General features: G+C 53.2%; 1 protein-coding gene and 1 long non-coding RNA gene across 12 annotated transcripts in view; one reads left to right on the forward strand and one right to left on the reverse strand.

The window, feature by feature from the left end:
* The window catches only part of LOC308650234, a 53,274-nt gene extending 25,760 nt beyond the window's left edge, over positions 1-27,514 (forward strand). For 4 of the 7 annotated variants that reach the window (XR_014022285.1, XR_014022286.1, XR_014022287.1 and 1 more), the window contains 2 exons: positions 9,319-9,453; positions 9,974-10,195. This is a non-coding gene — a long non-coding RNA (uncharacterized lncRNA). Of the gene's footprint in view, positions 1-383; positions 1,471-9,318; positions 9,454-9,973; positions 10,196-16,036; positions 22,507-26,168 lie in introns of those variants that run through there. The other 3 variants (XR_014022283.1, XR_014022284.1, XR_014022289.1) reach the window with 3 other exon arrangements.
* Positions 1,506-27,525, reverse strand: part of RPS6KA2 (ribosomal protein S6 kinase A2) — a gene marked incomplete at its 5' end in the record, with an annotated part of 317,911 nt that continues 291,891 nt past the window's right edge. For all 5 annotated transcript variants that reach the window (XM_081296228.1, XM_081296229.1, XM_081296227.1 and 2 more), the window contains 9 exons: positions 1,506-1,997; positions 2,844-2,981; positions 4,327-4,444; positions 5,621-5,697; positions 7,995-8,156; positions 10,202-10,360; positions 11,891-11,980; positions 22,517-22,642; positions 23,732-23,862. In XM_081296228.1, coding sequence (XP_081152354.1) covers positions 1,872-1,997; positions 2,844-2,981; positions 4,327-4,444; positions 5,621-5,697; positions 7,995-8,156; positions 10,202-10,360; positions 11,891-11,980; positions 22,517-22,642; positions 23,732-23,862 — 1,127 coding nt within the window. In that variant the 3' untranslated portion in view covers positions 1,506-1,871. The remainder of the gene's footprint in view (positions 1,998-2,843; positions 2,982-4,326; positions 4,445-5,620; positions 5,698-7,994; positions 8,157-10,201; positions 10,361-11,890; positions 11,981-22,516; positions 22,643-23,731; positions 23,863-27,525) is intronic.

A 27,525-nucleotide genomic window follows, 5' to 3' on the forward strand; every position in this document is an offset into this window, starting at 1 on the left:
GGTGTCATTTTGTTCTGGGTGGGGGTGGGAAGGTCAGGCGTTTTACAGACTCGGCAGGGCTGAGCGGACATCCTCTGGCGCGCAGGGCGACTCATGTCAAGCAGAGTTTGGTGTGATGCCTCCTTGTCCCTTTGGCATGCTTGTGGTTTAGAGCGTAAGGCATAGAAACAGGCACTGCTGGAGAAGAGGGCGCAGGCCATGGGAGCCCACGCAGGCCTGCCTCCTCCGGGATGCGTCTCACCACTTGCCCATCCTCTCCTCCTTGGAACCCAGCCACCCAGGCCAGCGGCTGTGGGCTGCTTGTGCCCATGGAGCAGGCAATATTCAAGGGTCTTTGCTCATTTCCAGGGTGAACTGTGACTGGGGCCACCCCTTTTCCCTAGGTTTCTGACAAGAAGTGAGATTATCCAAAGCCAAAGCCCACAGCCATCGGGACATCAGTTTAGCCTTGGGGAAAAGCGTTCTGCACTGAGAAAACAAGAGGAGCGCCCAGCAGCACTGCGGGAGCAGGTATGCAAGCTGGACCCCACCTCTCAGGGTTCTCTAAACAAAGTAAAAAGCCTCATGGAATAAAGCTTGTGGAACAAGTTTATATTTTAAGGCCTGAAAACAATTAGACCAAGCTAAGGAGTGTTCTCCAGAACGCAGCACTTTGTTGGGGAGCGGGGAGCTGGGTCCTAGGATGAATGAGACGGAGGAAAGAGAAAGATGGAGAGTCCGTGGAGCCTGTGGGGGGTGTCCCAGCATCCCTACTGGTGCTCGGGGACCACAGGAGTCACTCCTGGAGGCTGGGCCTGGGCCGGCCTCCAGGAAGCTTCTCACTTGGTTTTACTCCACAAAGGGTGCGTAGCTGGGCCCGCCCTCTGCCAAGGGCCCTCCAGGGCACACCCCACACGGGGGACACTGACATCACTGAAATGTTGATTTAAAAACACATCTATGTAACAGGAACACAAAAGAGCACAAAACCACAGCCCCACTCAGCGCCTCCCTCCTGGTGGAGACAAGGCCCTCTGCCTTTGGGTGGGCCTCGTCTGCCCGTCCTCTCTAGAAGGCCTGAGGAAGGCTGGGGAGGCAGAAGAGCCCACTCCTCAAACTCTGCAGTTCTCTGGAGAGTGCACACAGTGGACCTCCACCTTGGGTGGGCATGTGGGGGGCTACGGTGTCTGGCAGAGCACAGCTGTACCCTCCAGAGGGGCTCCCTGGACCAGAGGCCAGGGGAGGGAGCATGATCAGAGTCTCTGTGGGGCGACAGGAGCTCCGCCCTGCTTGTTCCTGTGGGGGGTCCTCTCTGCACTGGTGACCTGGGGTCTGGGAGCAGAGACCTGATCGAGGCAGTGATGGTGGCAGGAGTCCATCCCGCACCTTACTCAGGTGTCGGAGGGCATAAGGGACAGTTCTTTGGACAACTTTGCAGGGACCAAGTATCTAACCTGGAGGCCCCAGTGCTAACCCAGGCAGTGGTGGACCACACTGTGGTCCTCCTCTGTAATAAGGGATGCCTATGGAGGGGATCTGACCAATCTCTGGCTTCAAGGCTGGAAAGGATGTCTCCCCATAAACACAAGCCATGACATGAAAAGCCCCCGAGACCCAGGGGACCTGGCTCCAACGTGGCGATGTGAGGTGATGTGCACTCATTTGGTTTCGCTCAGAATTGAAGGAGAGCAGGTGGCAAGGTTGCTGTGGTGTGGCTCAGAGAAGTCAGGACCCTTTCTGGGCAAAAAGGAAACACAGAAACAGCGAAGGCCGGCTCTGCCTTCGTGTTGGATGTGTGGTCCCTCGAGGTGCCACAAGTGGGGCCCTGCGGCAGCGTCTGCGAGCCTGAGAGGATGCTGGGCAGGAGGCAGGGCAGCGTCTGGCCATGGCCGCTACAACCTGGTGGATGTGAGTCTCTTCATGCCCCTGCGTTGGGCCAGGCTGGAGGACAGCACAGGCTCCAGCCGCGGTGCCTGAGGTGTCCTGTTCAGAGCAAAGTAGGTGGCTGCCATGGCACCCTGCAAGAGGAGGGGAGGGTGGGGCTGAGCACGTGCCCAGCTGCTCCTGCATGGGAGCTGGAGACGTGCATGCCCCCGGGCAAGGTGGGGGATGGGACCTCACTCCAGGGCTGCTGGAGAACCAGTCAGGGAGCTCCTGAAGTGCCCACGGGCAGTGGCTACACCATGTGCCTTATTTCCACTGCACCCTGCCACCATCCCACGCCAGCCTCATGTGCTGCTTGTGCCTGGGGTATTCAGGATCATGTGGAGCCCCAGGAGGAGGTCACATGATCCCCTCACTCTCACAGGGAGGCCAGGCCTGTGCTGGGGCCTGTGGGTCTCTAGGAACCCATCTCCAGCCAGTGCCGGGGTGTGTCGAGCTCAAGTTTTCACTCTGGAGCTGTGTGCACAGGCACGGATGATGCTAGGTCAGCTCTGATTCACCGGGATGGACCCAGAATGGATCACTCCACATGGGACAGAGCAAGTCCTGCAGGGCGGGCTCTGTGCACATTTCTTAGAAATGTCCAGAAACAGGGTTGCCTGAGAGATGACTCTGCTCCCAGTGTCAGCTGCTGATGGCGACCTCTGCAGGCCTCCGGTCTAGAATTGAGGGCTCTTGAACTTGGGGCCCTACAGCCATGGCACCTGCCACCCCCCACCTGCAGACATTCTCATGCAAACCTGAGCCCTGCATGTGACTGCATATGTGTGATGAAAGAGATGACAGGACCCAAGGACACCTGTTTGTGCCTGCAACTGGTGACTCTTCGGCGCACTTTGGTCTCCTCAAATGAACCTTGAGGTGTCAGACCTGTTCTAGGTTTCCCGTGCCCACTGTGTGTCCCCACTGCTGGCTGGTACCTTCACCAGGTGCACGTCCTGTCTGCTCAGCTGGTTCTGGGACAGGAACTCCCTGTTGACAATCCACGGGTGTTTTAGTACTTGCACTGCTGTCAGGCGCTGCTGTGGGTCCACGTGGAGCATCCGGGACACAACGTCCTGTGGGAACAGCAGAGCAGAGTGGGGGAGGGTGTTGGGTGGTTAAAGTGGTTCTAGGAGGAAGCCGCTGCAGTCCATGGTCATGAGCATGCACGTGCTTTGCAACCATCACCAACTCAGCCTTCTGAGAAGGCCAGCCTTTCACTAAAGTCTCACCTTCAAGGGAACCTTCAATGATGCGCAGAGGTGCTGAAATACTATTTTAGTAAAATGATATCCTTCCAAAGGGAGAAGTTGAAATAATGAACATCCCACACAGAGAAACCAACTCAACAACACGGAGTTACGTTTTATTAAGGACTATCTACAGATATTCACTCCGAGTAACAGTCGCTGTAGAATTGACCATCTGCAGCCATTACCTATGCCAGTGGGCCCTCATTCAAACAAGGCAATTCTTGTTTGGTGGTAAGGTAATAACAGAAATCCCTCAGTGTTTGAAGACAGTGGTCCACCTCCCACAGAGCCACACACGAGTGTGGCACACACCTGCATCGCACACAAGACCCGGAACATCTGCGTGCTGGATGCATCTGCTCTGTGATGCCTCATCACCAGGAGGCAGACCTCACCTCCCTGTTCTGAACTTGGGGCCCTACAGCCATGGCACCTGCCATGGCACTGCCCAGGGAGGACCAGGGCGAGGTTCACGTTCTCTCCACTCTCCTTCCTTGAGCCCCTGCACCACATTCGCCCTGGAACACAGGCATCAGGGAGCACGCCTGATGTGAAGGAGGATTGTTCAGAGAAGGTGTGGACATCACCTCAAGGGAGAAACGCTACGTGCGGCAACAGTGCCCCCCGCAGAGAAGTCCAGTGCCTTTCAGTGTATGAAAACATGACCCTCCTTAATCCTTCCTGGAGGTGCCCCTGTTCCAAGTCCCCAAGACCACCTTCCAAACAAGCATGGGCACCTAATCTTGGCCTGAGGCTCAGCTTTGGGAATAGAGAATTAAGACAATTCCTATACGCACTTCAGACAGAGTGGGAGTCCTGGGGTGTCAGCGCCCGAGACCCTAAAGGACAGCTGCCTTCCCTTCACCATCACCTGCCCCATCATCTCCTCTCTATCCTCTACCATCACCTCCACAGGACCTCCACTACTGCCACCTCCACTATTTCCTCCACCATCACCTCCATGGGACCTCCACGACATCCACTAACGTCACCTCCACAGGACGCACATTACCATCACCTCCACTATATCCTGCCCCATTTCCCCACCAGTACTTTTTAAGCTATGAGGCTTAAGAACCCTAGGAGAAAAGTCTCTCCACTGCTTATGTGGAGGGCACCCTCAGGGCCTCTCAGGAGTGGGAAGCGGGAACACTGGACGTGCACTCACCTTTGCCGCGTCGGATATCGAGTCCCAGTTGCCCCCCGAGAGGGCATACTTCCCGCTGCCAATCCTGGCCAGGATCTCCTCTGGAGTGTCATCTGGTCCATTTGCAAAAGGGGTGAATCTGTGTAAGGGGTGAATTTATGGAACGAGTTTCATTTCACAGTCTGCACTAAACACTGACACTTTGTTGCTAAAGGGAAGGACTGCTTTCTTTCCCCTGGTGTTTTCTAAGCCCCAGGTTCATGGTGAATCTAAAGTGCCTCCTAACACGACTTTCCCCACACGGTTGATGTGGAGCTGTGCTGGGGGTGCAGTTTCCATGGTGTAGTGAGGAGGGCTGAGGCTTAAGGTCTGAGAGACCCAAGGTTGACCCGTTACCAGCTCTGGGTTCTTAGAAAAACCGATTCTTTGAGTCTCAGTTGCAAAACGGGTAACTAATACAGTGGTGGGAATGGTAGTGGTCACAAGCCCACTGGCATGCAATATGCCAGGCACAGACAGCACCATGTGACCAGCATGAGAGATGGCAGGTTGACCCATGGTGTCAGCAAGAGCCCTGTGCTCCTCTGCCAAACCTGGACCACAAAGCCCTGCCCCTTGTGGGGGATGCTAACTGTAGGTTTATCAGGCAACACCTAAGACAGGCCAGCCTCCTCCTGTGAGGCCCTTCGCCACAGCAGGCAGGATGGGGTCTGTGTCCAACACGGGCTCCACAGACCTGCAAATGCAGGGGACCAGTGGCTCTTGTACGATCCCAGTCCTTCCTGGTTAGAAGAAGCCTCTCCTCACTTACAGGTTGGGGCTTCACCCAGGACGCAGAGCTAGTGAAGGGGGACTGTCCAGGGGCAGACAAGGTCTCTTGCTATAAGGCCACACATCTTGTCACTGTGGACTAGCCTGTATGTGTCTGGCAGCTGTGAGAGTCACTAACTGGCAAGCACCTTCAAAGAGGCCACTTGACCCAGAAGCCTCTGCAGATGCCTCTGGCTCAGAAGGATGTTTCTCAGGCACAGATGTGGCTCCTTTCAAGAGTGGCATGTGTAGCAGAGAGAACATGGGTTAGAAGGCACAAGGCCTGGGAGTTTTGTTGACAGGCAGAGTTGGAGAGAAATGCATGGCTGCATTTCTTATTCTTGCTCTTCAGAAGTCTGAGAGGGTTCACCCCAAACCTAGGCATGTTGCCTACACACGGCAGGCATCTGCCCCCACATGAGCCAGGGTGGGACCAGCCACAGGGGGCTCTGCCTACTGTGGAGGAATGCCACCTGCAACTGACACCCTGTGAGGCCATCCTTACCCTGCCAGCATGGTGTATAACAGGATCCCCAAACTCCAGACGTCACACGCCGCGTCATAGCCTTGCCGCTTGAGGACCTAGGCAGGGACAGCAGTAGATGTTTGAATAGGCAACTCACGTGCCCAGTGTGTCTACCAGGGACACAGAGGGTGGATGGGGAATAGCAGGGCAGGCCTGTTGCTCCCTAGGACACAGACGCCCTGAGTGCTGCAGCAGGGTCCCTCACAGAGAGCACACAGTGCCACAGTGCTTGCCAGGCTCTCAGAACCTTGTGTAAGTAGAATTATACAATATTTGTCTTTTTGTGCCTGGCTTATTTCATTTACTGTGATGTCTTCAAGGTTCATCCGTGTGGCACGTGCCAGGATCCCCTTCTGTTTTAAGTGATATTCCATCCCGTGTACACACACGTTGTTCACCAATCCACCCACGATGGACCTTGCATTGCTTTCACTTTGGGCTACTGTGAATAACACTGCTACAAACAGAAGTGGAGAATGCATCAGCTCTGTTGAGTGTGTAGTGGGAGGAGCTACTGAGGTGGCCTAGGATCATCTACTCCAACAGAGGGCAATTCTCCAATCCTTTTAGAGTTGAATAAGGTGGGGAGAAAGTGGCAGGGATGGTCAAGGATGACCTAGGTTTCTGGATTAAATGGGGTCAGGAGCTTTGGTCAGCTTCCCCTGAGATAAGGGCGAGGAGCCTGCCTTGTGTCTGCCTCCCTGCCCCTGAGAGCTGTGCCGTGTCACGCAGGCGCAGTCAGCACACACTGAAGGAACTGAAAGCTCCAGATGCAAGCTCCAGCTTCGTGATCCTCTGGCCAGTGACATTCTATCGCTGAGCACGCTGAGCGTCCCTGTCCTGCACCTATGAACGCAGCTAGCCGTACACACCCTGTCCATACAGTGAGCACAGGAAAAATCAGCAGTGCTTTGTAAAAATGGCTGAGTTACTCAACAATATAGCCTTCTCTGGTCAACAGACCCAAGGCCTCGGGACCCCAGAACGTGCCTCTCCAAACACGCCTTGCTGGCCTGAGGCTGTTGAGCTGAGAGCCAAGCAGTCAGTGCAGGAGAGCTCTCTGTCCGCCCTCCACTTCCCTGAAGATGACAGGTTCGTGAGGACAGAACATCCCTGGGCCTGCCTGCAGTACAACATGGGCCAGCATCACTATCAGCCGACATCTGCTGTCAGTCCCTCCCTCAGTGGCTGCCCAGGGGCTCCAGGTGCGCCTCTGTCCTGTCACTTCCTGAAGAGGCCCCTGTTCTGGGTGGACGGTGCTTCAGAATCAGAGCTCTAGGCAGCTCCTAGAGCGCCCCACTGCGGAGTGGCTCCCATACCCGAAGTGACCAAAACCTGTTTGTTTTTTTTCTTGCTCATCTGTCTTTGTTCCAAGGGTTCATTCCAACAAAGAACTGGTAATGGTTGAAGAAAAATCACTTTCCCCTCTGCAGGCCATCAATATTAACTTGGAACTTAAAGCCAGGTTATTTCCAAAGGGGCCACAGGTTGCTTAAGCAGACGCAGAGCTCCTGGAGAACCTCTCAGTGCCTCCTGGCCCTGCCCTACTGCCCCAGCTGCATCTCAACCCGCACCAGGCGTGGGGCAGCAGGCGTGAGCTGTGGCCGTGGGTTTCCTCTGCTGGGCCCCCATCAGGTGCCAGGCCTGACTCCCCAGGACTTGCTGTGCATTCAACCACACTTGTTCCACAGCAGCCTTGACAACTTCAACCAGAAGAACCCAGAGTCTAAAGCCCTGTCCATCCCTGATCCTCCTGTTCTCTCATCTCACCCCTGCGGCTCCATCCCTATGTTCCCCACCAGAGCGGTCGTCATGGACACACCAGGGATGCGAGCCCCCAAAGGAACTGCTCCAGTGAGCTTGTGAAGGGGTGTCCACAAGATGGCTTTGCTGAGATGCTCTGCAGTGATGGGCAGGGAGAGGGAGGGCCTGTGCCTGTGGGCGAGCCTTCAGAACCCCAGTGTTCTGAATCCCGCGGCTGCTGACCCTTTGGAGCGAGAATTATACTGCAAAGAATACTCATCTCCCTCTGCTGTGAAAGACGCCTGGAGGCCCTGGCTTCTCATCACAGTAGCAAGCATGCAGATTTGGTCCAGATCCTCGGCACATTTTACAGGAAGTGTTGCCATTTAAGTTTTTTCAATTAGGAAAGTAAAATGGTCACAGTAACCGTTGAGATTGGCTGATGCCTTGATTCCCTGCAGCAGGTTCTCTCTGGTACTTCCTGGTGCCGCTGCAGACGCACATGGAGATGCCTTAATACCTCAGCCCTCCAGTGGTTTGGCTTTGGGAGAGGCAGGGCACCTCCTTGCGTCCAAGGGGTCTGACTTTCCCTGGGTGGGAGGGGCCTTACCTCAGGGGCCACAAAATTCGCCGTGTAGCAGGGCGTCATGAGCAGCCCATTCTCGGCTCGAAGCTGCTTGGCAAACCCAAAGTCACAGATTCGGATGGATTCAGGGTTTCCGGACTCGTCCATGTATAGGATGTTACTTGGCTTCAGGTCCCGGTGGACAACCTGCAGGGCAGGAATCACGAGGCAAGCGTGAGCAGGAGAGAGGAGGTGTGCCCAGGAGGGAAGGTCACTGGGCACTGTTTACTTAGGCCAGGTCCTAGGGCAGCAGGCGAGCCAGCTGTGTGACCAGAAGCTCAGGCTCCAGAGGGCCCCGTCTCCCTTCACTCATGCCGGTCACTCAAGACCAAGCACCCACACACTTGCTTTTACGATGAAGGAATGGATGAGCCAATAAATAAACAAGCACCTGTCCAAGATAAGGGGATGGCTCAGTGGGACACTGCCCAGAGGGCGAGGCAAAGAAACAGGAATAAAAGTGTTCCTAGGACATCCTCATTCGTGAGTTGTAGACCTTGTGCCCACTATGGCCAGGCACTGCAGGGGCTGGGGTGCACAGTGAGTACTACTGTCACTGGTGTGCTGACTCGGTGACAATGGCTGGGACTCAGGGCCACACAGACACTCTGTAAGTGCATCTGTGCTGCGTGAGGCATCTGCGCTGGGAGCATGACCCACCGGTCAGTGAAAGCTGTCACAATGGCAGTGCTGGCGCCACTTCAAAGCAGACCAGCTATTTAGGGCACAAAGCGATGTCTTCTGAGGGAACAGAGGACCATTGTGAAGACATGTGGCGTGTGCCTTCCTGGCTTGGACCTGAATGTCCCAACTGTTCTGTTACAACCCAGGGAGAGGACCATGAGGGAAATTAAAGGGACACACTCTGGCAATCAGGCTCAGTTCAAAGATTCCCGAGGACAAGGAGATGAAGGGTTTTGGTTTCAGTTCCATTACCTCCCCCCCTATTAAACAGAAGAACATCTGCAAAACCCTCATCCAAAGAGGCTGCTCTAGAGTTTGACTGTTGAGGAAACCATGCTTAACACCCCCAGATTATGCAAAAAGGACCCACTGTGTAGCCCTGTCCTGGGAGAATATTCTTTTTTTTTTTTTTTTTCAATGGTGCTGGTGATCGAGCCCAGGATCTCCTGCATGCCAGACAAGGGCTCTGCCACTGAACTACATCCCAGGCCCTTCTTATTTTGAGATAGGGTCTTATTAAGTCACTCAGGCTGGTCTTGAACTTGTGATCCCCCTGCCTAAACCTCCCCAGTAGCTGGGATGACAGTTCTGAGATGATGACATTTTGAAACTTTACACCTTGCAGACAGCTGGCCAAGATGGAATTGCAGGCTTCGTGAGAATGCTGGGAAGGAAAGAGAGGCAGGTGGAGGGAGGTGTCCTGTGGTGGCTGCTCCCCGGGAGGCTAGGAGTGCGGTCTGCAGCCAGCATGTGACCAGAGGTGAGGTCCTTAGCCTTCCTGTGCTCTGTCTCTTGTCTGTGCAAAGGACATGGTCTAGACTTTAGGATTCAGTAGATGATGAGCTTAGCTCAGCCCGGAACGTGTGAGGGCTACGTGAAGACCAGCTGCCGCTGCCCTCTCTGCAGGCAGTATTCTGGGCCTCTGTTAACGAACCCAGCTTCACACATTGCCAGTAATGAAAGTTCTAAACTTCTTTTTATCAAGACCAGAGAATTTTTTGTTTTTTTTTTGGCTAAAGTTGCTAGAAGTAAATGTGATTTATTAACTCAACTCCAGGATACACTACGGGCACAAATGATTTTAGACCCTAGATAGGTGGCAGAATGTACCAGATAGGTACCTAGATAGGTCTAATCTAGACCCTATCAGCCCAGGACAGAACAGAGCTAAATGGCCCTGGTCTTCCACCAGTCCCCATGGGTCCACCTGCCCAGTTGCTGCCCTGAATAACTGTCTGTTCCTCTCTTGCTCCCCGGCCTTCCATCGGTCTATTTTACAGATCTTCTGCCAATGAACCTCAGATGGGTGGAGGGAAAAGAGCGTTTTCCTCCTTATTCCCTCGTGGAGGCCCAGACTAGCTGTGACCTGGGAGGAGCTCAGGGATGTCCTCCCTGGAGGGAGCTGAGGGAGCTCAGGGACCGTCCTGCCTGGAAGCCAGGACTCCTGCAGGCTCCAGCTGCCCCCAGAGGCCCTGCCGTCCAGCACTGCCGCCTGCCCTGCGCCTTACCCCCTGGGAGTGCAGGTAGTCCATGGTCTTGGTGATGGTGCACAGCACGTCACTGGCCTCGCGCTCCGAGAAGTACCGCTGCCGGAGGATGCGGTCGAGGAGCTCCCCGCCACGCATCAGCTCCATCACCAGGTACACGTACTTGCCGTCATCGTACACCTGGGGGCCAGAGGAGGGCACAGAGCTCCAGGACCTGGCTGTCACTCTCACAGCCAGCCCAGGGAGGGCAGTCCTGGTGACCTGGGCAGAGGAGAGAAGCTGGGGGACAGACTATGATCTGGTCCAGTCAAGCCAGGTGGCTCTCGGAGAGAAAACAACTTTGACACCTGACTGCCAACTACAGTCAGAGCAAGCAAGGCCTGTGGATGCACGTGGGACAGTCGAGTTTGGCTGAAGTGGACCATCCAGGGACACCGCTGGCCTTGGTGAGGCAGACACAGGTAGCGCGACTGCAGCATCCCACTGCAAGGGTGGAGTCCGGGGTCCCGCTTCTCCAAGCAGCCCCAGTGATGTCCTTGTGCCTCACTTTACCAAGTAGGCCTGAGGGAGCCATGCTTTCCTTCCACAGGGGTGACAAAAAGAGAAGGCTTTTGTCTATGCTGGCTTTAATCTCAAAAACTCAATTAAAAAAAACAAAAAACAAAAACTCTGGCCACGTTTGTGCCCATCATGTATGTGAAGACCATGCGTGAACCCAGTCACCAGGCACACGCAGAGCCCAGGGCATCAAGCCCTGAGAACTTGATGTAAAACGGAGCAAAGGACAAACATATGCTTATTTTTAGCTCACTAATCATCATTTAAGTGACAAATATCCAGAACAAACTGCTGAAATAATTTGTCTAACTTTGAACTTAATAAAAGATGTACAGTTAATTTTGGCATGATTTTACTTTTTATTCATGTTTTTTGGTGTGTCTGTTTTTGAGCTTGTGAACTCAAAAGTCACAAGCTTTGTTTTTTTGACAATGTTCTACTTTTGACCGGCCTGGAATCGCTTATCCCAAATGCAGCAGAAGTGGCTTGGGAGGCTTAGGGAGTCTCTGCTTGTGAATGTGACGTAATGGTGGAGGCAACCGCAGCCCGAGGACCGGAGAGAGCACCACTCAGGCTCTCTGTACCTGAGACACTTGCTCCTCAGGCTTCTTGGGAATGGAGGGACATGGAGGTGGCCCTGGGCCTAGAGGCTCTGGACCTGTGATGCTGGAACAACTTAAATCTGAGCGGGAGGGGAGGAGGAGGAGAATCGCCTCCTGTCCCCAACCCTAAGCCCTGTACCCCACAGGCCTTCCTGGGCTTCCTGGTGCTCCAGGTGGCCAATTCCTGCTCCTTCCCCCTGGCCAGGGAAAGGGACCAGAACCACCTCACAGAGAGAGGTTCTTACCTGGATCTCACCGCCTGCACCCAGACCTCCCCCACTTCCTGTTACAGTGGTGGATGAGGACAGACAGCAGGTTCATGAAGGTGCTGTCTCTGTTGCGCACACATCATGTGATTTGGAAGGAGTGGGGGAGCTGCCTCAGGAGGTACATGCAGGTCCAGCAGGTTGGGATGACGGTCGCAGAGTGTGCAGGGGCAGGAGGAGCTGCTGCCCTAGGCCTGGTAAGCACTGGAGCCCTGTGGAGTCTGCCCTGAGTAAAGGGGGGATGTCTGCATCAGCTGAAGAAAGGAAGAGCAGAGGCCACTCACGTCTTTGAGGGTGATGATGTTTGGGTGCTGGCCATACCGCAGGAGGATCTCGATCTCTTCTGAGGGGTCTCTTTTGCTCTTGTCGATGATCTGGAACAAACGTGGTGTGTGGCAATGAGAGGTTTGCTGCAGAACCCTTTCACACTAGGGTCTGGATAAGGACTGGCCCTACCTGGCCTCCCCATTCTGCCTCCCCTTCCCATGTCCTCCAGCCTCACACCATCAAGACCACTTAGACTCTTCTCAAAGTTCAGGGCCAGTCCTTTCTCTAAGGCAGCATGAGATTCATTTAAAAATCAGGTGTGTGAGCCTTCAGACTTGAGGTATCATAAGACCTAAATCGCAGAACTTGTGTTCCCAACACCAGCCTGAGTAGCTTGAGCCTCCAGCCACAGGGCCTCTGCCTTGTTCTCCACACCAGCAACAAAATAAGGTGAAGTGCAAGCTTCTCTCCAGGAGATGCTGGGCATGGCTCACCACAGGCTGGGTGTGCCCAGGGCTGAGACAAGGGGAAGATCTTTCTCGTTTCAGTGCCTCCTTGGCCAGCACTCCTACCCAATGTCTTGGGAGAGCCGAAAAAATTGCTTTTCCCAAGAAAATGGATGGCTTTGCCTGGCCAGTGTCAAGAATCAGGCCTGCTTTGGAACAGGCTTGGTTGTGCTGCTGGCACGGGACGGCCAACATGCCAGATGCCCCCTCACTCCCTTGCTTCCGCTTCCTGTGTGTGTGTGGGCAGGTGGGGAGGGGACCCATTTGTGAGAAGCCCACCGCTCCTGTGTTGCAAGACACTCAGAGCAGAAGTCACCTTCTGAACCCCGACACACTGTCTCCTTGCCCTCAAGTCCACCTGATCTCAAATGCTCACTCTGGAGAAGGCAGTCACGTCACCATCAAGCTACTCTACCACCCTGAGGACGCTCGGGGAAGCTCTGCACACGGCCTGGTTTCTTTGGTTGAGATGAACCCAATGCTAGGCTAGCCTTTGCCTTCCTGCTGGTGATCAGTGATGTACTCTCCTCCCCTCACTCATGAAGAGCCCTGCAGTGCCCAAGCCTGCCCTGATCCCACGAGCCACACTGTGCAAGTCCTAAAGGTCGATAATGCTGAACAGGAGAACCAGTGCGGCTCCCTTTCTTGACACAAAATCTCTCTGCCTAGCACATTTTACTCTGCTAAAGTCTTAGCTAGGACACTAGGATGATCTGTATTTCTGATGTAGGCTGACACAGAAGGCATCGACCTGAAGCAGACACTCATAAAGAGTCCTTCCATGGGCGGAGGCTCCTAAACAAGTCATGGCCCACCTGTGCTGCAAACTGTCTTTACACCCCTGGGATGGGTGTGGTCAACTGGGTCCTGATCTCCAACGTGACCACCTATGGGCATCCCATCCCCCTGGGCTGGGTCTCTTTGCAATCTGAGAGGGTTGAAATACATTCATATCATTGTTTCTAAAGACAATTCCATGATAGAGCGATGTACTCTCAGTATAAGTCCATTTGGTCCCCATGTAAAGGAACAGGATGCAGATAAACAAGAGGAGCATTTCCCTGCAGCCAGGGACACTTGTCAGGACAAGCAAAGAGAAGGGCAGACGTAGCACAGGTGCACCCCAGCTGTCACTTGTTCTAAAAACATGGAAGGAACATAAGTAGACATTCTACTTCCTGTGTCTGCATAAATAACCCTGGAGGAAAGAGAGAAGGTGAATGACCAGCTTCCCCTGGGGAGGGGACCAGGTGCCAGGGGCAGGGGCAGGAGACCTAGCTGTGTCCTCTCACAATTTGTGAATTCTACACTATGCAAATGTATTATCTATTCAAAAAATTAGATATAAGAACAATGTGATTACAGGAAACCACCTGAGGATTACACGTAGTTGACTTGTATTTTATTATGTGCTCTTTAGTTGTAAGTCACAAAATCAATTTATAGTAATAGTATTTGTAAACAGTTGTTTTTTAAAGACTTAAGATCTCAATGACATTTCAAAAATATCTTTAAGATTATAAAATAAGTGAATGTGTGTGTGCAAATGTGAGCCACCTGAGTTCTGACACCTGGGAGCTACCACGTCACTAATCTGTTATGATCTGATAGACAGTTGAATATGTGCATTGCTTTTTCATTACATTTTAAATGGAATATTCAAACCTTCCAAAGTGATTTATTTGGTGGAACCCCTGAAGTACCTCTGAATGCAACAAACCAGCTGTTCTCTGAGCCGCTCTGGCACTGGGTAAAGGAAGGAATACGAGAGAGGGTACTGGGTCCAGGTCCTCAGGGGGCAGTGCTGTGTGGAGAAGAAACTGAAGGGTCCAAGCGGTTCTGCTGCTCCTTCTGGAAGTGTGAGCAGCTGTCATGAGTGATGGGCTGACTGCCCCGTGGCAGGAGGATGTGCAGCTGCAGGTGAGAGCATGCGGTGGCGTGGTGCTCCCCTTCCTGGCGCTTGGCCTTGTGTGTTGGAGGTCCAGGTCCTATCGAGAGCCACAGGTGGAGAAAGGTCTGTACCTCCCTGGAGGCCACGTGAGCGGTGGCCTGGTCCTGGGGCCAGCTTGCCCGGAGCCGAGTCCTGGCTTCACCGTCTACAGTGCTGGGTCCTGGTGGGTACCCAGGCCTCTGGAGCCTCAGCGTTTCCATCTGTAAAGTCTGGGATACCTGTGGGCATCTCCTGGGGCTCCCATCAAGATTAACTGACATGTATCAATGCCCAGCTGGCCAACAGAAAGCCCTTGATACAAGAGAGTCAATCTCGTGACAGGGATAAAATACAATCATCCTTATGATCTCAGGAGGGGACCAGGTGGCGGTGACCTGTCACATTTGTGCATTGAAACATCACTTTTGGTTTTTATCTCTGAATCTTCCCCTTAAGCCAAAGTCACACAGAAGGGTGATGTCAGGGGTAGAAGGCATTTTGGTTAAAGGCCCCAGGAGAACATCAGATGTCACACACAGAGGGGTCTGTAAAGGTTTTGCTGAGGGACAGGCTCCTGTAGTGTGTGGACACTACAGGGAGCTGGCAAGGGACAGCTCCTGGGGATGGTACAGAGCAGCCACTGCCCAAGGGCTGCAGGGACCAGAGAGACTGCTGGGGTGGAGAGCCCCGTGTTCCCCCTTTCAATACAGTGTCCACCCGTCAATGCAGAATGCCTGCAGGCCAGAGGCAAGGCCACCACACTGTGGGTGTGGCTCTTAGCCACGGGGCAGCGAGGAAGGGAAGGTGGGGAACAGAGACCCTGTCTGGAAGGGACATGCCACGTGTGGCATACCTACCCTCCCAGCTGTCCACTCCCCTAACCTGGATCATTTCAAATCCTGCCTGGGCCATGCTGACTGCACAGGCAGACCGGATCTGTCTACACCTGATGCTGTCAGAGTGCGGGGTGGTTTCTCGCCACTCTTTCTCTGTAAAGTTCTGCTGAATTTTTACTTTTATGTTTGCAGGAAGGGTAAACAACTTAAATGTGTTTGTCAGCTTTTTGTGCTATGACAAATTCCTGAGAAAGACAACCTCCCATGGCTCGTGACGTCAGCAGTTCCAGTGTGTGGTCAGGCTCTGGGCTGGAGCGAGGCAGCACATTGTGGTAGGCGGTGTGGCAGAGCAGAGCTGTGCAGCCCGCGGTGACTGAGATGAGCAGGCAGAGAGATAGAGAGATGCCGGGATGGGATGAGGCATACCTCCCAGGGCACACCCCATGACCGACTTGCTCCACTTAGGTCCCCCTCCTGGGTTTCACTGCCTGCCTATAATCTTGTGGCTGTGACTCTCCCAATGGGCCAAACCACCATGAGGTCCAGGCCTTCCCAAGTCCCCACCTCTGTGCTGCTGTTCCGGGGACCAGGCCTTCGGGGAAGAGTCCAGATCAAACCCACAACCAGAGTGTGAAGGAGAAGCCCCATGGAGAAGGTGGGGCGAGGTGACCGCCCTGCTTCAGTGGCCGGGCAGCTGGGTGGGAGCGACTGTTCAGAAGTGCCAGGGAAGGAACCGCCCAGTGAGCACCACTGGATTTCTTCTTTGTGGGGTCACTTTCTTGGGATTTGATATTGTTGATTTTCTTCTACCAACAACAAGTTGTGGTGGATCGATTCTTTCTTCTGAGAATTTTATAATAATCCTGTTTTATTCTCTTCATTATCAAACAGCCTGGGGAGGCATGCTCAGAGTGTGCCTCGCCAGGGTGTGTTCCATGTGGCTGTCTGGACAGAGGGGCCGGGTGGAGGTCTCCTGCCCTCTCCTTGCTCTCATCTGGCGGCCTCTGTGCAGAAAGGGCATCCGTGGAATGCGACTCTGCCCAGTAGGCAGTGGACCTGCGACAGGTACGTGTCACTGTATAGCACACTGTCTCCACCCCCCTTGAAAGCACTTTCAGCTGCGGCCAGCGTGGTGGACAGCTATTCCAGGCCGATGGAGCAGGCAGTGTCTCACATCATTCCTGGTGGCCCAAGAGGCAGCTGAGGAGGAGACTGTGCCACCACGGCTATGCCGGTCTCACTTCCTTCCTGACGTTGCTCCTCCACCCCGTCTTTCTCTCCTCTCTCCAGAGGGACAGACTTTGAAGGCACGCAGCAGGCCACACTCCCTGGGCAGGCACTCTTTGACCTGCCAGAAGGTTCCGGGACATGTTAGAAGGGAGGTAGCAGAGCCTGTGACTGCTTGAGAAATCTGCAGACACTTCCTCCTGTAAAGTTGATTTAGACAAGTGACAGAAGAAGAGCCTCAGTGCTTCCCTGGTGGAAAAAAAATCAAAATTTCCATGCCAATCAGTCCTAAAAATAAGCCCTATTCAGGCCAAGCATCTGTCTTAATTCCGTTTCTTTTTTGGTTGACAAATTACATGCACAGTATGAAAACGAGCCCAGACACGTGAGCACTGCTCGCTGTGAATGAACAGCAAGCTCCTCTTAGGAGAGTGAGCTGGCCCTGCCCTGTGCCTAGAGGCAATGCCCACCACTGGGATTAAGAACTGGAGGTCCAGCAACTCTATTCAATTCTTTTGCCCGGGCAAACAAGGACCGTAAGAACAAGACACAGTGCTGCGAGCCGGCAGGGGCTGCCTCAAGGCTCCGTTCCCTCCAGGAGCTTGGCGAGGGAGTGGGACCGTTAATGAAGAGGTAGCTGGTACCTGTTCCCAGGAACACAGGTTTTTTTGTTTTAAATATTTATTTTTTAGTTGTAATTGGACACAATACCTTAATTTTATTTATTTATTTTTATGTGGTGCTGAGGATCGAACCCAGGGCCTTGCATGTGCTAGGTGAGTTCTCCACTGTGAGCCACAACCCAGCCCAGGAACACAGGTTTGAAGGAAAAACATGCCAAGAGAAAAACTAGAATAATAATATCATTTAATTTCTGATCCTTATATATTCCATTTTTTGGGCTATGGCTTTTGGTTCTGTGTCCACGCAATTCCTACGTGTGGCCCCTCATCTCTGGGTCTGACATCTGGGTGGGGCTGTGGAGGCAGGCAGTGCACGAAAAAAGCCCAGGTGGGGTGACAGGTACCACGAGGAAGGCCAAGATGGGCCAGTGGGGGAGCGGCAGGAACAGTCCCCTCGGGTGAGGGTTTTCTGTGCCACCACGGATATGTACCAAGATGACAGAATCAGGAGCGAGGCATAGAGAAATAAAGTCCTACGTTCAGGGACAGGAGGAGATGCCTGTGCTCTGAGCAGCTTGGGGATGGGTCCAGTGAGAGGAATGTGGGGACAGGAGAGGTGACCAGCTGGCAACATGGGTCCTACAGGCTGCAGCCAGACTGGATCCTGCTCAAGTGACGGGGACCAGGGGAGGTGGGGTTTGGGCAGAGGAAGGCTGAGACCCAACCTGTTTGACACAATTAACTTGGCTGTGGAGCCCTGACGAGGCACACAGAGCTGGTCATGGAAGCAACAGGGGTCTGTAGCTGCGCCTGGACTTCTCGGAAAAGACACCTGGTCGTCTGCAGAGCTCCATGGCTGCTGGTGACACCCATGTCTGGGAGCCTGGATGTCCAACCCCTCTAGCAGCTCTTCTTGAAGGCACAGGGCTTGTTGATTCTGCAGCCGCCTGCTGCCCACCCACATCATCATCACAACCAGCTCCATCTTTCATGATTTGGGCCTCACACAGTAGCCTGATGACCCAGCAGGACAGAATGTTGGGCTCCTTAATCTTAAGGGGAGGCGGGGAGTGCAAAGGCTGAACAAGCATCCAGGGCAATGCGGGGAGGGCCCTGGCTGCCCACTCACCAGCAAGGCATCCTCCAGTGGTCACCCTGGGCAGGTCTCTGCTCTCCAGGGATATCAGTGGCACACTCGGAGACTAAGTGACTGTGCACAGCAGAGCACTGGGATGACCTTGGCAGTGCAGTCGCAATTCTGCCCGGGGACTCAGGCTCCTGCTTCTTTGCTCCTTCTGTAATTCCTAACATGGTGGTTTGCCAAAGAGGACAGAGGCTGGTGGGTTTGGCTGGTTAAGTTAGCTCCATGCCTAGTTAAGTCGAGAAATCTCTTAAGGAGCACCAAACATACCACGTACCACGCCTGGGAGAAGCTTCGAGTCTGTGCAGGTTTCTGTAGCAGATTAGCTCTGATCTGAACAGATGCACTTATCTCCTGATTTCTGCCTCTAATATATGGCTGGGAATTCTTCTGTTTGTGCAAAACAGACTGTCTAGAACATGCGCATGATTATGCCAAGCCACAAAGACCTAAGAACAAAAAAATAAAACACTCCCTCTCTCAACTCTTACAAAGTGAGTATGGCACCTTGATGGCACACAAATACCAACCATTTTCCTTTCAAATACAACCAAATTCCTTTCTCCTTCCTTTCAACCCTGCTCAGCCACAGTGACCTTCGACACTCCACCGTCCACTCTGCTACCATCTCCTTCAGAGCTCCCTGTGCTCCAGCCTGCTCGCAGCTCTGCCATGCTACCTCATGGCGCTGTATACCAGCCTCCTGGGCAGGTCCTGGAAACAAAGGCACCTGTAGTCTTACGCCGAGTCCTCAGTGGTCTGTCACCACACGACCTCTACAGCTGCAGGGCGCAGGGTCACTGTGCAGCTAAGATGCAGCTGACAAGAGGAGGAGGAGGAGGTGCTGAGGCCCAAGAGGGCTTTTTCCCACCGTCCTAACCCGGCTGGCGTGCAGAGGAGCATCCATGTGGAGTCAAGCCTGAGCCGGTCTGTGAAGAGGAAGAGGTACGCTGCCCTTTCCACCTGCGGCCAGACTGTCCTGTGGAGCACCTGGAGGGTCTCACACTTGCCAAGTCCACAGAAAGGGACCAAGCCTGAGAATTCTGCTTTCCGCTCAACCATCATTCATTGAGTCCCCGCAGGACGCTGGGCGAGTGCCAGTGGTCTGGATAAGTGATGGCAGGACCAGTTCCAGCCACCACTCACCAAAGCTCTCCACAGGGTGTGCGGCAGATAGCAGGGACTCAGCTTAAAAATGCAGCTGAAAATATATGCAAACCCAGAGATCTTGGTGACCGGGAACATTGTGGCAAACCAGTTTCAATGTAACTGTAACAGTAGATTTTATGGTGACAGTAAGCACAGGGGTGAGATAGAGAAGTGATCATGCAAAACATGATGGAATTCCAAGAACAAGAGCACTGCTACGGTCCTGCGCGGGACTTGACCTTGGCAGAGGTGACCAGTGGCCTACCTCCTCCCAGAACAACCCACACTCTGAGTCACTGCTCCGTCACAGGGAGGACTGCCCTGGCACAGAGTTCCTGGTCAGATTACCATCCCTCTTCTTGAAGAGTCATTAGGAACAGCAAAGGAGCAGTCCACCCCATCTGCACCAGGGCTTCCTAGAGTTCTGTCCACTGACTTCCTGCTGCCCCCAGGATGCTCAGGGCTGGGCTTCTCAATGCGCCAGTGTCGATGCCACTGGCTGAATAATTCGGGGGGGGGGTGTCCTGTGTGGTGCAGGGCACTAAGTAGCATCCCTAGCCCGAACATGCCAGTGCTAGTGCCATCTACTGTCCCATCTGCTGTGATGACCAAGCTTTCTCCCCCACGGCCAGTGTCCCCAGGGTGGCAAAATCACCCCACAGATGATGACCTGGTCACAGTGGTCCTGTTCAGCTGCCATTGCTGCATCCTCCTTCCTGCTCATCCCCCAGGGGCTTCTGAGTCGCTTTTGTGTGAGATGAGGAGGACACCCTGTCTGGCCTGACTGGGTTCTTTCACAACAAAGCAGGTCCCTTGTCATCCATGAGCCATGAAGGATTTGGACGGCTGCATTTGTGACCCATTCCAGTGGCTACTGAGAGTGGTGAATTCAAGGGACTGAGCCTCAAGACTTTGGCTGAAGGAGGCCCAAGCCGCATGCCAGGTGTCTGCCTGCTGTGTCCCTCCATCCGTGTGACAGCAGGAAATGCACTGAAATGTGCTCCAAGCCATTCCCTCAGGAGCAGATGCTGCTACTCATTGACCAGTCAGCTGATATGGAAAAAGCTAAAAATACTTCCATTACTTTCTACCTAGAGAATGTTGAAATGAGACACAACAGCCCCCCGAAATCTGCTAATGCAGTTTGGTGACAAAGAAGCACTGTTGCCACAACACGGCCAACTCTGCCATCTCTGAAGGAGGCCAAGAGCCCTGAGCTATGCAGACTGTTGCCACTGCACAGGGCAGCTCAAGTACACTTCTGAAGTAGCTCTGCATCCTTGGGATAGTGGCCCCGTGCTGCACGTTGCCCAGAAGCCCAAGGTCTCTCCATGATCTTGTTCCTTCCTGCTTGGGTTAATTTCAGCATCTTGCAGACAGATTATGACCCACTGAGTCTCAGAAAGAAAGTGGGAGATCCCTTCACGTCCACCAGCTGAAGTGGTCCCGGGAGCTTCAGGACTTGCACAAGGGAAACAGGAAGGCCTGACTGCTGCTTCCGCGGTCAGCAGGAGCCACAGTGCCTGGCTGCTCTTAGGGAGCGAGGGGGGAGGGGGGGTTGTCACAGATTCCACAGGGACAGGCTCAACATGGTCCTGGGACCAAGTCATAAGTACTTTAACAAAGCCGGCTTCAGACAGCCTTTGCATGAGAGCTGGACGTGGGAATGTTGGCGGGAACACGCCACTGCCTAGACAATGGGGGCTTCTCTGCAGGGGCACAGAAGGCAGCTGACTACTCGGGGCTATAGAGTGTGACAATGGGCTGTTTCTCTGTGCCTGCTGTCAAGGGCAGCTGTTCCTAGGATGGCTGAGTTCACGGGGGACACAATCTGAATTTCTATTACAAATGACCCACACGGAAAATTCTGAGCCCATGTCAGCTCACCAAGCATAAGGGAAACACATTTCAAAGCATAAATGACATTCCCCTGCCTACAGTGGAACCCAGGTCTCCAGGGCCAGCATGCATGTGTGCCTGGCAGGCACTGTCCCCGTTCTCCCACGAGCTCCTGCTGTGGTTAGGTGGAGGGCAGGAAAGATGAGTCTGCCAGTATCCAGACCCCAGGTGCACAGGGCCCAGTGCCTGTGCTGTGGCAGGATCTCCAGGGCTGGGCGCTCTTTCTCCTGCCATAGGGTGCTTCCCAGGACTTCAATCATGACACACTCCTCCTGCAAACTCTCCTCCACGTGCTCAAGGCCCACCAGCTGGACTCACAAGGTGATGAACTGCTGCTCATGGTCAAAGTCTCCTATTTATGTGGGAAATCAAAGATACATTTCCCAAGAAGACACAAGTTCCTGAGATGTTCTGGCTGGTGTCTTTCTCCTGGGCTGAGCATTTTCACAGTCTAGGAAGCAAGGAACAGGTGTCCCCAGGGAATAGGCATGCTACCCTGAGTAAGTGCCTCCAAACCTCGGCTTTCACAAGACAGCAGTGGAGCTGTGGGCAAGAGGGGGCGGTCAGGGCTGTCCAGAGTGAGGGCAGGACTGGGGTGGGCAAAGTCACTCCCATCCCAATCCTGCCATACCCGTAGGCTGTCTCACCCAGATACTCTTTGTAGAGTTGGGCAGTATCAGGAGTGACAGAGTGGTAAGGAGCCAGGATGGTGCTGGTCATGGTGGCAAAGGCTTGGACCTTGTCCCTCAAGAGCCTTGAGGGGAAATGGTGGGCTTTAATGAATCTTGAGATCTCACAGAGACAATTATAATCACTTTTTGCAAATAGTGGTTCTGATTTTAGCAGGAAGCTTTAGCTTTAATCCACATTTTACCAACCAGAAAACTGCATTTTGGATTCTAAAATCAAATACTGAATCTAGCAACAATTACAGGGACTTCTTGTCACTATGGAGAGGGTGCCTGTTGGATTACAGGCATGCAATTGCTACTGTGCGCTCTCTTGACAGTCTGGAGTGAACCCACTAGCTCTCGGCTTGCGGGTTGTGAATATGTTGTCTGTCTCCCTTGTCTCTTGGGTTGTTTTGGTGGTTGCACCTTCCTTCCTTCTCACTTCCTCTCTTTCCCTCTTTCCTTTCTTCCCAACTACATGTTGCATATAACTGAAAATATGATCTGTGAAACAGGTTTTTAATGGCCGACCCCATATCAAAGTGACTGGGACTCCAGCACGTTGGAGCTTAGAGCTGCAAGCAAGGAACACTGTCCAGGCTCCTGAGGTCCCACCAGGTCTCGCCCCGCCCCCGGAGGCTCTTCCCTGCGCTCGCCTTACCTTCACAGCGTACTCTGCGTCGGTGGCTTTATGCACACACCGCTTGCACACGGAGTAGGAGCCCACCCCAATGTCCTCCTTGATCTCGTAGCCATCGGTGAAGTGGATGTTGTTCCCGTGTAACTGCTGCAGAGGCCAAGAAGGGAGGGCCATGAGCACTCCTGTGCAAAGGCACGTGCAGCCTCCTGCACCCAGAGCTGCGGGTGCAGGTGGAGAACCAGAGGGAAGAGGCCCAGGAGAAAAAGGAGTCCTCTGCCCAGATGGGAACTACGTAGTGAAGGTTCTGGATCGAAATCCCAACTTCCCTGGTGCCTTGGCCACACTGAACACATGGACACCAGATTATTCTGTGCCCACTGACCAGACATTTCTCTTTAAGATCTGAGATAATGGGCATCCAGAAGCAAAAAGGAAGATATGCTTGTAGATACGGCACATGGCTCCATCGCCTGTCCAGAGTGACAGCTGGAATCTGATGTCCGGGCCTCAGGGCGCTTGCTTCTGACCTCATAGGCAACCCCACCAGCACACTCTCATCCAAGACATACAGCCCCAACATGGTCACATCCAGTGTCCACCTCACATACACCACTGCTCTCCATAAGGGCAGAAGAGAATACTGTGGGATCCAGCCATCCACTTCCCTGAATAGACAAATTCCTAAATAAGGTTAATTCTAATTCTTTTTTAGAATTCTGAGCTTTGGTTATATTTTGGAAAATTCTTTATAAAAATGTCCTCTTTCAGCGACCTCTCAGAGACATGGTACCACTCTGTCCCTGTGGGGCAGGTGACATCCTTGCAAGGACAGCTGGTCAAAGCTGCCCCGCCCACAGAAAGACAGGAGTGGGAAAGGCCCGTTTCCTGCTTGAGCTGGCAGATCACACTGCTTTCTGGGCTCCACAGGGCGAAGGTGCCCAAACCTGACCTGAGGCCCCCCGGCATATACCCACTGTGGCATTCTTCTGGAAGATGTAAGTGAGACAGAAACAAAAGCAACAGCTTGGTCTCCATGGGGATCATCATGGCCACGCTCAGTAACAACGGAAATGTGGGGGAAGACGAGGTGCCCAACACCACCTCCCCTGAGCACTCAGCATCCAAGGTAACGAAGGTCCTCTAGCACCCCAGGCTGGCTGAGTCTGCAGGGGTTGCCAGAGCCAGGCATCAGCTGAGTGTCCTCCATGCCTGACCCCCCAGGGAGGATGGAGCTACCTGCACAATCGGGTGAACTGGAGCCTTGTGGAGGTCCTGCTGGGAGGGCTCTGGACCCAGGCTGGAGGCCACAAAACTGAATCCTCTAAACAGATGGTGAGCGTTGGCACTTGGGGGCACACCAGGAGAGTCTGTGGGTGAACAACAGCAGAGTTCAGGTTCGCGAGAGCAGTGAGCTTGGGAAGAAGGGACAGTGTATATGTACGTGTGTCATCTGTGCACAGAGGTCTGAAAAGCCTGGAGTCCAGGAAGCTACTTTAGTCTGGGAAGGGCCAAGGTTTGACTTTCAAATGACAACAACCATGTCTAGAATAAAAACGCCAAGGTCACAGCTGATGCACCTCCTCAATTAAGTATGCACCATGACCCTCCCCTCTGCCTACCACGGGCTGAGACAACACTGCCAACAATCCCAGGTAGGACTGTCGGGGACAGGGCGGCCAGGCCACAGGTGCCCCTGCAGGGATGCAGCCGCAGAACCAGCACCTGTCGTAGTCCCAGCGCTCTGCTCCTGTGGGTCAGGTGTCATGGCCCTTCAAGGACATCTGGACAAAGTTGCTCTGGCCTCTGCAAAGCAGAAGTGTGAGAGGGCTCTTTCCTGTGTCTGCTTTTTCTAAGCTCTGCAGGATTTGTTCCAAAGCATGGCTGCTGAGGCTGGCCTCACTCCATATCCATCATTAGGAAAAACAAGTGGACAGTCTCAGCGATGTGGACCAGAGGGAGCCAGACCAGGTCTTAGCTCTGGACTCCTACCTCTTCAGAGTTGCTCCAGATAGATGGAGGCTCATGTGACTCCCAAATTAAGCGACCAGGGCTGACTTTTTGGAAATGAGCTCCCCGGGTGCTAGACTAGGGGAGCTCGCCTAAAGACGTGGCATGGCTTTTGAGTTTTCAGGGCTGAAGCTCTGTGCCCTGTGCAGAGGGCAGATGGCGACTCCCCCTGTAGACCAGCTGCCTCCCAAGGGCACAGGGCCCTCCAGAGGGATGGGCTCCTATCCTGTCAGTGCGCTGTGGGTTTTGTCTTTCTTTGACAGTCATAGAATTCTGACTTTGAGGTCTGCTTCTTTTCAAAGTCACCCAAGTTCCCTTGTGCTGCACTAAATCTCTACCAGAAAAAAAGTGGCTTGACAAATGGATGCACCATAGGGTAAGTGACCTTCGAACCTCAGAGGCACATTAGAATTAGCTTCAAGAACCTGAGCCTCCTTTGGTCCTACTCTGGATGCGCTGGGGGTTTCTCTCACAGTAGCCTCAGGCTTCTCTGAACTAAGGTCAGTCTAGTTTGTTCCCCATCTCATGTCAGCTGCCCAAGGTCATGTGCAGACTGGTGGGAGATGCCAGTCAATGGGAATTTGTCAGAGCTGCACAAGGGTAGGGGCTGGCCATAGATCAGGGGTCTGTTTTATAGTGAGAGTGTGTGTGTGTGTGTGTGTGTGTGTGTGTGTGTGTGTGTGTGTGTGTAGCCACATTAACTTGCAGGTGCACTTTCATCACTGAAGGGGAAATCTGCATCAGGTGAGCAACCACTTGTAATACAGTGGCATGAAGCACAGTGCTGTCCCTAAGTTGGCCATTTTTCTTTTCTGCACAGTACAGGACAGGCAGCAAAGGCTAAGAGCAGTCAGTCTGCTGAAGTTTGGGGTGGTCCTTACAAAAAGCATAAAAAGTTGACACTGATTGGTGTGGACAGACAGATGCTTTATATCATGTAAAGACGCTGAATCTCAGCACAGTACTTAAAGAGCAAACATACAAGTTAGATAAAAGAAATTAAAAATTATAGATGCAAACAGCCTCGGGGAGTGTTTTCTGATCAGTGGCACATCTGATGGTTTTCAGCCCTTGACTGGCATCTCCCACCAGTCAGCACATGACCATGGGCAGCAGACGTGAGATGGGGAACAAACTAGACTGACCTTAGTTCAGAGAAGCCTGAGGCTACTGGGAGAAACACCCCGGTGCGTCCAGAGTAGGACCCAAAGCTTTTCCCGAACCACGGCAGCTCTTGCACACAGCGAGCACTCAGCTTACCTGCTTAGAAAACCCCACCCTTTTACAGAAACAAGAGTGACATTAATGCTTCTCTTAAAAATCTTCAGCATCGATCACTGCCACCTCAAGGGCAAATGGTGTGGCACGATAAATTAATTTTAAGTAGAACTGAATGGAGAATTAGAAATCGTGAGGAATAAAAAGCCAATTTTGAATAGTGCTGGAATGCACTGTGTCTGATTATGTTTTCCTTAGGTCAATCTGAAAATAAAATTGAATTCTTTAGTGCATAAAGGGCTAATGAGGCTATGGCCACACTGGCCATCTGTGCTGGAGTTTAAATTCTCCAGGAGTAATGCAAAAGGCATGCGCGGGAGTAATTCAGAGCCCACCAGGTCAGCAACTTCTTACCCCGAGGCCCAAGTGTGGTCTTTCCCACCCACAGGCGCCTCAGGACGCTGCACCGCCCTTCCCAGCACTGCCCCTCTGAGCACCACCCTACGGAGCAGGACCCTGCAGTCTGCGCAGAGCCACAGAAGTCTTCTCCCACTCAGACTAAACACATGCCTGTCCTTCCACCTTCATGTCAACCACGCGAAGAAAATAGTGATGTGTGGGCAGAGGCAGGATGGAATCCCCAAACCCTGCTCCAACTTTCCCATCTTGGAAGCTAACGGTAATACTCTTCTGGGTTAAAAAATTCACCATGAGAAGGGCTGACCCCAGCATGCAGAAGGCTCCTCCTTCTTGGCAGCCTCATCAAATTCTGCAAGAACTATAGCCCCAAATGAAGGGCCACCATCTCTCCAACCAGTCACTCATGACAGCTTAGGGTGGCCCTGGGGACTCAGTGGAGTTATAAGGCAGAGTGGGCAATCTGGTCCTGCCTCCCTGTTGTGATGCCCTGAGTCTACGGCCCCAGGCCCAAGAACAGATCCTCTGAAGGCCCAGTGTCCTCTCCCTCCACACCTGTGTCACACCTGCTCCGAGCCTGGGCAGTGGACAGGCCAGGATTTCACCAGCAGCCTGCACTCGGAGGGAGCTAAGTGGATTCTCTGTTCAGCTTTATCTACGTGTTACTTGCAGTTAATCATCTCTTTTTCATGATTACCTTTTAAACATCACAGAAATGTGGGGTTCCCAGGCAGGGATAGCATGGTGACCTCTGCAGCCCTTCATCAGCCCCCATGCCTCACTGGTCAACTAGCAGAGGGGCTGGGAGCTGCTCTGCAGAGCTTCTGCCCACGGCTGCCAGGGCCACATGTGGAGCTCCAGATCCATGCATGGAAGCCCCAACCCTCAGGTCTGCATTTGGAGAAGGGCCTCTCTGGGGCAGTTAAGGTTAATGATGTCACAAGGGTGGACCCTGACCCAAGAGGACTGGTGTCCTTAAGAGAAAGGGTCACCAGAGCTCAGAAGCTATCTCTACACATGGAAAAAAGGCCGTGAGGAGACTGTGAGGTGGTCATCCACAAGCCAGGGAGAGAGGCGCTCCCGGAACTTGACAGCCAGCCTCCAGAATGGACAGTCACCAGCTGCTGTTGAAGACATGTGCAGTGGTGTCCTGACAGCCAGAGCACACCAAGACAGTCACTACAGCTACCAAACACACACTAGGCCATCCTCCCAGAATGACAACTCCTAAAGGCAGCCAACAGACACAACCCAAAACTAGATTTATGTATGCCTTGGTATGCCAAGATGTAGCAGTGACACAACTTTTTAAACAGGCTTGTTTTTACATGAATAATAAATGTCATTCACAAACCCACAGACTTAACTGACAGCCTCCCTCTTCCCAC

Source organism: Spermophilus citellus (assembly GCF_964194105.1).
Source record: "Spermophilus citellus genome assembly, chromosome: 5".
Lineage (NCBI taxonomy): Eukaryota > Metazoa > Chordata > Mammalia > Rodentia > Sciuridae > Spermophilus > Spermophilus citellus.